Consider the following 14,642-nt stretch of genomic DNA (forward strand, 5'->3'; position numbering starts at 1 on the left):
CGCCATGGAACATATCCTGACATTACCTCCCCCACCAGCACCGATGTTAATCCCTCCAGCTCATGAGATGCATTCGTGTGTGTTACTATTTCCGCTGTGGCCAGAGTGAGACCCAAACCGTCCCACGTGTTTTAGTGGATTTATCAGCTTTAGACAGTAGTTAGACTGTTTAATTTCGTTGTGATTTGGTTGTTGTGTTTACCAGATATTGACGAGTGCCAGTTGGAGGAGAGAGTGTGTTCACACTCCTGCTTCAACCTGCCTGGCAGCTACCGCTGTTTCTGCCAGGAAGGTTTCTACATGAGCCGAAACAAAAAGACCTGCATAGGTAAGTGGTTCTGTGTATAAATCAGCACTCTAAATGTCTGTGATAGTGTCAGTGTGTGTGCGTGTGTATTTTTGAGTATGTCTCCGTGTGCCTGTTCATGTCCAGTTAAATTTGTTTCACACTTTCTTGCCCACTGTAATGCTATAATTCCCTTCACTATCTCCTCCCTGTTCCTGTTTCTGTCTTTTCTTCCTCCCCCTCCTCTCCTCCCTGAAACTCTCTTCTCCCCTTCTCCCCTTTTCTCCCCCATTCTCACCCCTCTTCTCCCCCTCTTCCCCTTCCCCTCTTCCCCTTCCCCTTCCCCTTCTTCCCCTTTCCCTTCCCCTTCTTCCCCTTTCCCTTCTTACACCCCTCTTCCCTCTTCTCCCTCCTCCCCGTTCTCTCTTTCTACCCCCCTCCCCATTCTCCCCTTCCACCTCTCCTCCCCTCTCCCTCTCCCCTCCCCCTCCTTCTCCCCCTCCCCCTCCTCCTCCCCCTCCCCTCCTCCTCCCCCTCCCCCTCCTCCCCTTCCTCTCTTTCTCCTCCTTCCCCCTCCTCTCCCCTTCATCCCCCATCCTCATTCCTTCCTTTCCTCCCCACCCCCCCCCCCATCAGAGTTCACCTGCTGACCCTCATGTGGAGGGGTCTGGGTCATTCTGTGACCATTGGTGAGGCTCTGATGTGAGTATTCAGTGGTTGATCTGGTGCCTGAATAACAAGACTTTAGCAGAGTGACTGCAGGGACTGGAACGGACCACTGCTCTGCAAGGAGGTGATTTAAGGGTGTCGCTGGGAGGGGGAGGTTTGATTGAGGGGCTGAGGAACTGTTTCCGCAGCGGTGGGATGAGGAAGAACTGTTCCCAGAAGAGCATGGTTATGCAGTGGGTAGTGCAGCTGCCTCACAGCACCAATGTCTGGTTCGCTGTCTGTGTGGAGTTTGCACATCCTCCCTGTGACCATACTGACTACAGCAATGTCTCTGGTTCGCTGTCTGTGTGGAGTTTGCACATTCTCCCCGTGACCACCCTGCTACACCAATGTCTGGTTCGCTGTCTGTGTGGAGTTTGCACGTCCTCCCCGTGACCACCCTGCTACACCAATGTATGGTTCGCTGTCTGTGTGGAGTTTGCACATTCTCCCCGTGACCACCCTGCTACACCAATGTCTGAGGTTCGCTGTCTGTGTGGAGTTTGCACGTCCTCCCTGTGACCACACTGACTACACCAAGAAGTACATTTTGATCTTAATTTCTGATGTTTCTTTCCCCAAACACCTCAGATCATGATGAATGCTTCAAAAACCCGAAAATCTGTGGGAAAGCCTTCTGCAAGAATTTGCCGGGAAGCTATGAGTGTATGTGTGACGAGGGCTACATGTTCAACAGCACCAAGATGGAGTGTGAGGGTGAGAGCTTCCACACCTCATTGAGACAGCGTAAACTGCAAAGGGCCACATCTGTGCTGAAGTCTGAGGCAGAGGGAGCTGGGCTGATCTGTGCCCCGACTGGAAGCACATAGGGGTTTGTGTTCTAGTGAGGGGATCGCTCTGTGCAAAGTTTGGGTGTGTCTGTGATCACACAGAACTCTACCCTTCAGAGCAAAGTGGCTCCGACATGGCGAGAGAGCATCGTATGCAGATACATAAAGCAATCAGGAATGGTCTCAAAAAATTGTTTGCAAAGAGATTATTTTTAATCATATTTCAACATTTATATACAGTACAGGTAAACATATGGATAAGGTAATCAGTCACTATCTTGTGCTTCAGTGATGTGGGATACCGTAGAATTCATGTTCTCAGTATTATTTACATATTTATATTTTTATTTGCATAGTTCATCTTCTTTTGCACATTTGTCAATGGTCAGTCTTTGTGCCCTGAAAAAGGATCTCAGGCCAAAATGTCAACTGTTTGTTCATTTCCATTGATGCTATCTGACCTGCTGAGTCCCTCCAGCATTTCGTGTCTGTTGCCTCAGTCTTTGTGCGTAGCTTTTCTTTGATTCCAATGTATTTCACTGTCCTGCTGTGAATGCCTGCCAGAGGGTGAGCCTGACGGCAGCATCTGGTGACATAAAGGTCCAGTCAGCGTCGGGAGCAGAGCACCGCGAAGACTTTACTCGCAGGTCGGTGAAGCCTGTGTAGAAGGAGAGCTTCGCGGGTGTTCGGACATTCCAGGTGTCCATTTAGCATCGGGAGCGGAGCACTGTGAATTAAGTACAGAAGGGGCAAGCAGGGTGGCCAGTGGTGAGAGTAGGAACATCAGGCTTTAACTTAAGAGGCTTCGATGAGAGGAGGCGGAGGCCAAAGAAACAGGTTAGAAGATTTGGTCTTGGTTGCCCTTTGTACAGAGCAGGTAAGATGGCAGTGGAATGCTCCTCCTGTAGGATGTGGCAATTCATGGAACGTGATTGGCTCCCTGATGACTACATCTGCGGGAAGTGCAGCCAGCTCCAGCTCATGAAAGACCGCATTAAGGAGCTGGAGCTGGATTTGGATGAACTTGGGATCATCCTGGAGGCAGAGCAGTCGATAGAAATGACTCTTGAGCAGGTGGTTACACTCAGAGTGCAGAATTCGGGGAGTAGATGGGTGAACTCAGAGACAGGAATGGCTGCTGTGTGCACCAGGGTTTAGATGTCTCAAAAAGGAAAGGCAGGGAGGTAAAAGAGGTGGGGGAGTGGCATTGCTAATCAGAAATAGTATCACAGCTGAAGAAAAGGAGGAAGTCATGGAGGGACTGTCTACTCAGTCATTGTGGGTGGAAGTCAGAAACAGGAAAGGGGCAATAACTCTACTGGGTGTTTTTATAGACCCCCCCAGTAGTAACAGAGACATCGAGGAGTGGATAGTGAGGCAGGGAACGGTGCAATAATAATAGGGTCATTGTGATGGGAGATGTTAACTTTGCTAATATTGATTGGCATCTCCTTAGAGCAAGGGGTTTAGATGGGTTGGAGTTTGTTAGGTGTGTTCAGGAAGGTTTTCTGACACAATATGTAGATAAGCCAACTAGAGGAGAGGCTGTACTTGATCTGGAATTGGGAAGTGAACCTGGTCAGGTGTCAGATCTCTCGGTGGGAGAGCATCTTGGAGGTAGTGATCACAACTCTCTCTCGTTTATCATAGTGCTGGAGAGTGATAGGAGCAGAAAATTTGGGAAAACATTTAATTGGGGTAGGGGGAAATATGCTATTGGGCAGAAATTTGGGAACATAAATTGGGAGCAGATGTTCTCAGAGAATGCACGGCTGAAATGTGCAAATGTTCAGGGATGTACAAAGGGTGCAGAAAATCTAGTTTAGAAGAAAAGAAAAGCTTACGAAAGGTTCAAGAAACTAGGTACTGTTAGAGCTCTAGGAAATTACAAGGGTGCAGGAAGGAACTCAAGAAGGAAATTAGGAGAGCTAGAAGGGGACATGAGAAGGCCTTGGCGAGCAGGATTAAGGAAAACCCCAAGGCATTCTACAAGTATGTGAAGAGGAAGATGATGAGCTGTGTGAGAATAGGACAATCAGGAGTGAGTGGAAACGTGAGGAGGTAGTGGAGGTACTTAATGAATACTTTGCTTCAGTATTCACCATTGAAAAGGACTTTGCCAATTGTGGGGATGGCATAAAACTTGAGCGTATAGACATTAAGAAAGAGGATGTGCTGGAACTTTTGAAAAGCATTAAGTTAGATAAGTTGCCAGGACCAGACGAGATATACCCCAGGCTACTATGGGAAGCAAGGGAGGAGATTGAGCCTCTGGCGATGATCTTTGCAACATCAATAGGGATGGGAGAAATACCAGAGGATTGGAATGTTGCAAATATTGTTCCCTTGTTCAAGAAAGGGAGTAGAGATAACCCAGGAAATTACAGACCAGTGAGTCTTACTTCAGTGGTGGGCAAGTTGTTGGAGAAGGTCCTGACAGGCAGAATTTATGAGCATTTGGAGAGGCATAATCTGATTAGGGATAGTCAGCATGGCTTTGTCAAGGGCAGGTCACGCCTTACAAACCTGATTGAATTCTTTGAGGATGTAACAAAACACATTGATGAAGGTAGAACAGTGGATGTAGTGTATATGGATTTCTGTGAGGCATTTGATAAGGTTCCCTATGCAAGGGTCATTCAGAAAGTAATGAGGCATGGGATCCAAGGAGACCTTGCTTTGTGGATCCAGAATTGGCTTGTCCACAGAAGGCAAGGAGTGGTTGTAGATGGTTCATATTCTGCATGGAGGTCGGTGACCAGCAGTGTGCCTCAGGGATCTGTTCCAGGACCCCTGCTCTGTGTGATTTTTATAAGTGACCTGGATGAGGAAGTAGATGGGTGAGTTAGTAAGTTTTCTGATGATACAAAAGTTGGGGGTGTTGTGGATAGTGTGGAGGCTTGTCAGAGATTACAGCGGGACATCGATAGGATGCAGAACTGGGCTGAGAAGTGACAGATGGAGTTAGTGTGAAGTTGCTCATTTCAATAGGTCAAATTTGAAGACAGAATATAATACTAATAGTAAGACTCTTGGCAGTGTGGAGGATCAGCGAAATCTTGGGGTTGAAGGACATTCAAAGCTGCTGCGCAGGTTGACAGAGTTGATAAGAAGGTGTGTTGACCTTCAGCAACCATGGGGTTGAGTTCAAGAACCATAAGGTAATGATACAGCTATGCAAGACCTTAGTTAGATCCCACTTGGAGTACTGGTTTCAGTTCTGGTCACCTCATTACATAAAGGATGTGGATACTATAGGGAGAGTGCAGAGGAGATTTACAAGGATGTTGCCTGGATTGGAGAGCGTGCCTTAGGAGACCAGGTTGAGTGAACTTGGTGTTTTCTCCTTGGAGCAATGGAGGATTGGAGGTGATCTGATAGAGGTGTATAAGATGAGAAATATTGATTGTGTGGATAGCCAGAGGCTTTTTTTCGGGGCTGAAATGGCTAACATGAGGGGGCATAGTTTTAAGGTGCTTGGAAGTAGGTACAAGGGAGTTGTCAGAGCTAAGTTTTTCAGACAGAGAGTGGTGGGTATGTGGAATGTACTGCCAGTGGTGGTGGAGGCGGATACAACAGGGTTTTTTAAGAGACTCTTAGATAGGTACACGGAGCTTAGAAAAATAGAGGGCTATGCAGCAGGGAAATTCTGGGCAGTTTCTAGAGTAGATTACATGTTCGGAACAACATTGTGGGCCGAAGGGCCTGTAACGTGCTGTAGATTTCCATGTTTCTATGTTTCTATAAACGTATTTTGATAATAAAAATTTGAACTTGGTATATATGGTACTGGTGAGCTGACATCTGGAGTACTATTCACACTACCAGTCTTTGTATTGACATGAGGATTAAATTCAAGATCAAGTTTATTGTTATCCTCTTAGATGACGATGTGATTTAGCTTAATTGACTGACATAGGCCGTGAACTTTGTGTGGTGGCAGCACAGTACAAGTTCTAAAATCAAATAGTGCGGGAGAGGAACAGTGACGTAGTGTAACGCACACAAAACGCTCGGCAGGCCAGGCAGCATCTATGGAAAAGAGTAAACAGTCGGAGGTTGCGGATGATGCAAAGATAGGTGGAGGGGTAGGTAGTGCTGAGGAATCATTGCGGGTGCAACAGGACTTGGATGAATTGGAAGAATGGGTGAGGAAGTAGCAGGTGGAATACAGTGTTGGGAAATGTATGATAATGCATTTTGGTAAAAGGAACAAGAGTGCGGACTATTATCTAAATGGGGAGAGCAGTCAAGCATCAGAGGTGCAGAGGGATTTAGGAATCCTCATGCAAGACTCCCAGAAGGTTAATTTACAGGTTGAGTATGTGGTAAAGAAGGCAAATGCAGTAGCATCATAGAGATCTACAGCACATTACAGGCCTTTCGGCCCACAATGTTGTAACCTGCTCTAGAAACTGCCCAGAATTTCCCTACCGCAGAGCTCTCTATTTTTCTAAGCTCCATGTACCTATCTTAAGAGTCTCTTAAAAGACCCTATCGTATCCGCTTCCACCACCGTCACCAGCAGTGCGTTCCATGGACCCACCACTCTGTGTGTGAAAAACTTACCTCTGACATTCCCTCTGCACCTACTTCCAAGCACCTTGAAACTGTGCCCTCTCGGGCTAGCCATTTCAGCCTTGGGGGAAAAGCTTCTGACTATCCACACAATCAATGCCTCTCATCATCTCATGCACCTCCAGCAGGTCACCCCTCTTCCTCTGCCGCTCCAAGGAGAAAAGGCCAATAAAATAAATGTTGGCATTTATTTCAAGGGGAATAGAATATAACAGCAAGGAGATAAAGCTATTCTCATTGGAGAGTCCAGAGGAGGTTCATGAGGATTATTCTGGGAATGAAGGGGTTAACATATGAGGAGCGTTTGGCAGCTTTGGGGCTGTACTCACTGGAATTTAGAAGAATGTGTGGGGATCTCAGTGAAACCTACCGAATGTTGAAAGGACTAGATAGGGTGGATGTGGAGAGCATGTTTCCTATGGTGGCGGGGGGGGGGGGGGCAGTACCCAGAACTAGAGAGCACCGTCTCAAATTTGAGGGGTGACCTTTTAGAACAGTGGGACAGAGGTTTTATTTTAGTCAAAGAGCAGTGAATCTGTGGAATGCTCTGCTGAAGACTGTGGTGGAGGCCAAGTCTGTGGGTATACTTAAGGTGGAAGTTGATAGTTTCTTGATCGGTCAGGGCATCAATGGATATGGCGAGAAGGCAGGTGTTTGGGGTTAAGTGGGATCCAGGATCAGCCATGATGCGATGGGGCAGCAGATTCGATGGGCTGAATGGCCTAATTCTGCTCCTCTGTCTTATGGTCTAACTCAGGTAGTTCCTCACTCTTGGACCCAGGCCCTGTCGCTTCAATTCACTCTTGGGCCCGTACCCGACCTTTCCGATTAGGCCCTGTGCTTAAGTAGGTTAAACCTTGGGTCTTTCCTCACTCTCAGTCCGCGGCCCGGGCCCCGCCGCCTCAATTCTGCCTCGCTTCGTTTCTGCCTACATTGAGTCATCACCAAGTCCACTCCAGCAATGGCCAAATATTGGCTGCTGCCCCACCGCCTCAATTTGGCCCGTACATGCCAGGCTGCAGCTGTCCTGCACCTTCAAGACCTCAGTTCACATCGAAAAAATGCCGGGTCGTTCAGGCAGTTCAAAAGCTCAACTCTGAAAGAGGAGTTACGGGCTATTGATTGCAGTGATCATATCCAAGAAAAAGTGTGATTAATACAGTAATTTATAGTTTTGTTTGTTTTCTTTGCTACCAGCAAGTCATCACTGTACTTCACCAGTGCCATCTTAAACCGGAGGCTTGCCGCGGGCTCCGTGAACGTCTCTGCCTAGCAGCACGTTATTTCCACACAAAGACTTTCCTGAGGCAAAGTTTGATCTTCTCCCCACAGATATCGATGAATGTGCTGAGGGCAACTGTACCCACAAGTGTCTGAATTACCCCGGAGGCTTCAGCTGCTTCTGCGATGGGAAGAAAGGGGAGAAGTTGTCTATGGACAGGCAGAGCTGTGAGGTAAAGGAGGACCTGGTGCCGCTCGTGCTCACTCAGCACGATTACGAAAAAGCATGATTGCCATTTTCTTTGTAGCACGTCCCCGTTAAAGGAAGCGGTTTGGGATCAATGTGGACTGACGTTCCTGGGAGAACTTCCACTGGCTCTTGGTGTGGAGCATGCTGGTGCAAATTAGAGTTCCTATCAATCTTGATGCAGGCTTTTGACCCCAAAACATTTAACCTTAACAGTTCCTTCCCCCTACCTCCGACCCCCCCCCAGTGGATGCAGCACATGTGTCGGTGTAGTTCCTGTCCATCTTACCAGCCCAGAATAGAAACAAATCAAACACTGGAGGCTGGAGGCTCACTCCATCAACTGGTCAATTGTGAAAGATTTCAAAGACTGCCAGGAGTTGATTATTCACTTGGCTCTATTTTGGTTTCCCATTTCCCCCAACTGCAGCTCACCTTTTAATACAATCCTTGTTACACATACTTGTTTGTCAGTCTTTGTTTACGTACAACTTTTTGTAAATTCTATTGTATTTCTTTAATTACCTTGTAAATGCCTTCAAGAAAATGAATCTCAAGGTAGTAACTTACAGCGTATGTATTTCGATGATAAATTGACTTTGAATCTTTTCTTCCATCCACAACCAATTCCTGCCTCTTTTGCAATTATCAAACTTCATTGTTATAAGAGACTGATGTCTAGTCTCTGAGCTTGCCAGGCGTCAGGTGGCCATTTTAGACCATAAAACCGTAAGACACCCTTTTACCCTTGCAATTTCTTAACTCAACCCGCAAGGATTCATCCTGTTCCGATCCTGTGTCACATCTTTCTAACGATTTGATGCATTCTTTACCAGCAGAGCCACACCAACCCCTCTGCCTACCTTCCTGTTCTTCCAATACAATGTGTAACCTTGGACAGTCAGCTCCCAACTACAACTATCCTTCAGCCATGATTCAGTGATGGCCACAACATCATACCTGACAATCTGCAATTGTGCAACAAGATCATCTACTTAATTTCTGATACTCCGTGCATTGCGATATAACACTTTGAGTACTGTATTTGCTATACTTTTAGATCCTGCATCCCTAATGCATTGATACTCAACCTGTTGGCTGCAATTCTGCCTACCCTTCCTGACAGTTTGACTGCATGCTACCTTTACTTTTCTACTGTCTGTCCTGTCCCGAGTCCCTTCACTCTGGTTCCCACCCCCTGCCAGATTAGTTTAAACCCTCCCCAACAGCTCTAACAAACCTGCCCACGAGAATATTGGTTCCCCTCGGGTTCAGGTACAACCTGTCACTCCTGAACAGGTCATACCTTACCTCCCCCAGAAGCAATCCCAATGATCCAGGCCCTGCCCCCTGCACCAGCTTCTCAACCACACATTCATCTGCCAAATCAACACACACAAAATACTGGAGGAACTCAACAAACCAGGCAGCATCTGTGGAAAGGGGCACAGTCAGTGTTTCGGGCCGTAGATGCTGCCTGGCCTGCTGAGTTCCTCCAGCTTTTTGTGTGTGTTGCTCAGATTTCCAGCATCTGCAGACTTTCTCTTGATTGAATCTGCCAAATAATCTTGTTTCTACCCTCACTGGCGCGTGGCACAGGCAGCAATCTAGAAATTACTATCCCGGAGGTCCTGCTTCTCAGCTTTCTAACTAGCTGTCTAAATTCTCTTTTCAGGACCTCTTTGCTTTTCCTTCCTATATTATCGGTACAAATATGTACCAAGACATCTGGCTGCTCTCCCTCCCACTCCTAAATGTTACATGCACCTGGCTGTCCTGTTCACGTCCACAGAATCTCCTGTCTGGTCCCCTCTATCGCTCCCCTCTTCTCCCTCTTTCCCTTCTGCACCATGGACCTATGCTCCCGGTCTTCGTGACATTCCCCAGGGAGGTTATCACCCACAATAGTATCCAAAGCGGTGTACATGTTATTGAGAGGAATGGCCACGGGGTTCTCTGTGCTAACCGCCTATTCATATTTCTAATTCTCCTGACAGTCACCCAGCTACTCGCCTCCTGCAACTTCGGGGTGACTACCTCTCTGTAACTGATCGATTTTTCTCCTCACTCTCCCGTACAAACCAAAGGTCATCTAGCTGCTCCTGCAGATCCTTAATTTTGGCCAATCTCCACCCTGAATGCATTTAATCACTCCCATCTCTACATCTCCCTGGGATTGACAATTCACCAGGCCCCAGGAGTAACTCCTCCTCATCCCCATGATGATGTGCGGCTCCAACAGGAGGCACAGTCTCTCAGTACACCTGGAGTTCCCTCACCACCGGAGTAAGATCATCTCACCACCTTCCGGCTCCCAGTGAGGTTCGGCCAACATGCTCAAGCTGTACACAAAAATACAGCTGCAGATGCTGTGGATCAAAGAATACGTCCACAACGCTGGAAGAACTCAACAGGTCAGGCAGCATCCGTGAGAAAAGAGTAGCCAATGTTTCGGGCTGAGACCCTTCATCAGGAATGATGAAGCTGCTCAAGCTGTCTTAGCAGAACAACCCCCACATAGAACATAGAAATCTACAGCACGTTATACGCCCTTCGGCCCACAATGTTGTGCCAACCATGTAGCCTACTCTAGAAACTGCTAGAGTTCCATGTACCTATCTAAGAGTCTCTTAAAAGACCCTTTTGTATCCACCTTCACCACTGTCGCTGACAGTGCATTCCACACACCCACCACTCTCTGTGTGAAAAACTTACCCCTGACATCTCCCTTGTATCTGCTTCTAAACACCTTAAAACCATGCCCTCTCGTGCTAACCATTTCAGCCCTGGGGAGAAAGCCTCTGGCTATCCACACGATCAATGCCTCTCATCATCTGATATACCTCTATCAGGTCACCTCTCATCCTCTGTCGCTCCAAGGAGAAAAGGCCAAGTTCGCTCAACCTATTCTCATAAGACATGCTCCCCAATCCAGGCAACATCCTTGTAAATCTCCTCTGCACTCTCTCTATAGAATCCACATCCTTCCTGTAGTCAGGTGACCAGAACTAAACACAGTACTTCCAGTGGAATCTAACTAAGGTCTTACACAGCTGTAACATTACCTCACAGCTCAGGAATCAACCTAGTGAACCTTCTCTGAACTGCCCCCAGTGCATGTTTAGCAATCTTTAAATAAGGTGCAATAAAGACCAGCATTCCCTTTGCCTTCCTGATGGCTGCATGCTCTTTGTTCATATGCTGTTTAAGACCATAAGATATAGGAGCAGAAATAGGCCATTCGGCTCATCAAGTCAGCCCCACCATTCAATCATGGGCTGGTCCAATTCTTCCAGTCATCCCCACTCCCTTGCTTTTACCCCATACCCTTTGATGCCGTGGATAATCAAGAACCTATCTATCTCTGCCTTAAATGCACCCAATGACTTGACCTCCACATCCGCCCATGGCAACAAATTGCACAGATTTACCACCCTCTGACTAAAGTAATTTCTTCGCATCTCAGTTCTAAAAGGATGTCCTTCAATCCTGAAGTTGTGCCCTCTTGTCCTAGAATCCCCTACCATGGGAAATAACTTTGCCATATCTAATCTGTTCAGGCCTTTTAACATTCTGAATGTTTCTCTAAGATCCCCCCTCATTCTCCTGAACTCCAGGAAATACAGCCCAAGAGCTGCCAGACTTTCCTCATACAGTAATCCTTTCTAAAATAAGGAGCCCAAAGCTGCACACAATACCCCAAGTGTGGTCTCACGAGAGCCTTATAGAGTCTCCCTAAAGGACTGACTCACTGTCTAACTCTCTCCATTTAAACAATGTTCCGCTTTTCCGAATGTGAGGTCCACAAGGGAAGACAATCTTACATTTACCCACATTCTACCCCTCTTGTCCAGTCATTGAACTGTGGAAATTCCCATGCAGAATCTGAGTCCTCCACTTGTCTCTCATTCCTCAATGGATACCCTACCCGCGGCAGTCTGGGATCATTGGGATTCGTAAGGTCTGTGTTGGGGTCTCGCCTCTGACGTGTGAAACAATGTCCCCTGGGGACCTTACTGCAGCCACTAACAGTCGGGTTTGTCTCTTGCCAGGTGATCCCCACCTGTGTGGCCCTGCAGACGGTGAGGAAACCAAAAATCCTCAACATGGGAGAGCTTTTCGCTGGGATCCCGGTGGTCTACCTGCGGTTCAAGGTTCCCACAGACATCAGGTGAGGCAGTGCTGTGCATTTGTCCAGGTGAGGAGAAGCTGAGCGTGGCTGGGGAAGCCACTGGACAGGGGCCGCCACGTTTTCCTGCACCCCCCCCCGCCCCCGGGTTTAGTACAGGGAATCGAAGGAAATGTTGGTTGTGCAGGCTGTAAATTGCTTTCATTTTACAAGGGAACTTGCTGCCTCCTGAAGATGTCCTCAGTGCTGAGGAGGGTTGCGGCTGTGAGAGAGCTGGCAGCCTCTTGCGATCTTGGGAATGGAACCTCCTTACGAGGCTCTGATGGAACCAGTCAGAATGCTTTCCGCTGTCTACCCACAGAGATTTGTGAAAGTCTTTGGTAACATGTCGAATCTCCTCAGACTCCTAATGAAATGGAACCACGGGTGCACCTTCTTCGTGGTTGCATCAATACGTCGGGCCCACGATAGGTCCTCGGAGATGTTGGTGACCAGGAAGTTGGAGCAAGTCACCCTTTCCACCACTGACCCCCTCAGTGAGGACTGGAGTATGTCCTGCTGAAGTCCACAAGCGTTCCCCTGGTCTTGCTGAATAAACAGAGAATAATACCGCACAGCACAGGCCCTTCGGCCCATGATGTTGTGCTAACCTTTACCCTACTCCAAGACCAATGCAAGGTGTGAGGTTGTTACTGCAGGGGGTGGCACAGTAGCATAGTGGTTAGCGTAATGCTTTACATCGCAAGCGACCTGGGTTCAATTCCCACCACTGTCTGTAAGAATTTTGTACGCTCCCCCCGTGGAAACAGTGTGGGATTCCTCTGGGTGCACTGACTTCCTTCCACATCCCAAAGATATACAGGTTAGTAGGTTAATTGATCACGTTGATGTAATTGGGTGGCTGGAAGGACCTGTTATCGTGCTGTGTCCTGAAATTAAATCAACTAGCACTCACCTCTCTCACTCCTCTATGACTCCTCGTCATTTTCTAATTTTCTGCCTCTGCCTCTTGCCCATCTGCCTTGCTTCACAGGTTTACAGCAGAATTTGACCTCAAGACGTTCGACTCTGAGGGGCTAATATTCCATGCCGAGACGCAGAACACTGCCTGGTTTATGCTCACAGTTCGGAATGGGAAGCTGGAGGTCCAGTTCAAAAATAATCAAATCCACCGGGTGAAGATTAGTGGGGGGCCCAAGATCAACGACGGCATCTGGCACACGGTGAGCTCTTTCCCTTTACTGTGGAGTCTTTGAGTACAGGAGGAGGCCACAAGGCCCATCGAGTGTGTGCTAGCTCCCCAAAAGATTGTAGGGAAGCCCCACTCTCGGGACTGTGCTGATATTGATAATCTCCTGAGTTCCCTTTTCAAAACCAAGAAGTTAAATCTAGTTCCCTTGCAGACTGCTCCTTCTCTCGCAAGTGACTGCATAGGACTTCATTTTCACTATTTTACTGGTTTTCTCCAGTAACCTGTGTCCTGTATTTATCCACCAAGAATTATCAGCTGTTCCCACGCTCCTGTGAACTGGCTGAACTTAAGAAGGCTGTTCCCTCTCCCTCACTGAGTCCACACTCTGACAGGAACCTCACCGGCTCCACGCGGCATGGTGACACCTGGGACCGGAGGTTGCCTTTAAAAAGAGCAAGTTGTCTATTGTCTCGTCCTCTCTGGGCTCTGGAATTCACCGGGCAGAGCCCACCAACCGAACCCTGAATCAGACGCGAGTTTATTGTCACCAGTGTGAAATTTTGCAGGCAGCAGTAGAGTGCAAAAACATAAACTTCTAGAAATTACAAAAGTTAAATGGTGTGAAAGAAAGGAATAATGAGGGTTTGGTGTTAATAATAATGAATAATTAGTGCAGAAAGAAAAGAACTAACGAGGTAGTGTTCATGGACCATCAGAAATCTGATGGCTGGTGGGTGGGGAGGTGGTGGAAGAAGCTAAAATGCTGAGTGTGGTGTCTCAGGCTCCTGCACCTCCTCCCTGATGGTGGTAATGAAAAGAGGGCAAATCTCGGATGGGGGGGTGAGGGTCTTTAGTGATTTATGCCACCTTGCCAATGCAGGAAATCTGAAGTGAAAGCCGAAAATGCTAGAAGCACTCAGCAGGTCGGGCAGCATCCGTGGGGAGAGGCAGAGGTTAATGTCACGGGTCTGGGTCCCTTTCCTAGAGTAGGTCTCTCTCCCCAGACGTTGCCTACCCTGCAACTTCTGTCTCTGCCCTGGGGTGCTGTGGGACTGACGGCCTTACAACAATTTCTACCCCCAGATCTCGGTGGAGGAAGATGAGGCCAGCGTGGTGGTGAAGGTCGCCCGCGAGGCAGTGATCAAGATCAACAGCCCCGGCCGCATCTTCGCAGGCAACGCCACGACAGAGATGAAGATATCGATCGCTGGTTTGCCCAGACAAGTCCACCCCATCACTCCATATGTAATGTCCTTCTCCAGATCTGTTCACAGTTTCTAAACAGCGGTAGGAATGGGGTGGGCAAGGAGGCTCTGAGGAGCCCATTGCTTTGTCGATGCCTCTCACTGTACGGGCCGGGGTTGCAGCTCCCGTTTGCAGGGAGCGAGCCCTGAGGAGCGTTAGATCTCAGCCTGCTGCCTTCTGGTAACTCCGGTGGAACCACTGCCTTACAACAAGGTTCAATCCCGGCCTCCAGCGCTGTCTGTGCG

At 48.0% G+C, this 14,642-nt stretch overlaps 1 protein-coding gene across 1 annotated transcript in view; it reads left to right on the top strand.

The window, feature by feature from the left end:
• pros1 (protein S) overlaps window positions 1-14,642 on the top strand; it is a 44,038-nt gene that overhangs the window by 9,333 nt on the left and 20,063 nt on the right. Inside the window, exons 6-11 of the mRNA XM_073028973.1 lie at window positions 206-328; window positions 1,586-1,711; window positions 7,696-7,817; window positions 11,884-12,002; window positions 12,994-13,183; window positions 14,236-14,397. Coding sequence (XP_072885074.1) covers window positions 206-328; window positions 1,586-1,711; window positions 7,696-7,817; window positions 11,884-12,002; window positions 12,994-13,183; window positions 14,236-14,397 — 842 coding nt within the window. The remainder of the gene's footprint in view (window positions 1-205; window positions 329-1,585; window positions 1,712-7,695; window positions 7,818-11,883; window positions 12,003-12,993; window positions 13,184-14,235; window positions 14,398-14,642) is intronic.

The sequence above is a fragment of the Hemitrygon akajei genome, chromosome 2, assembly GCF_048418815.1.
Source record: "Hemitrygon akajei chromosome 2, sHemAka1.3, whole genome shotgun sequence".
NCBI lineage: Eukaryota > Metazoa > Chordata > Chondrichthyes > Myliobatiformes > Dasyatidae > Hemitrygon > Hemitrygon akajei.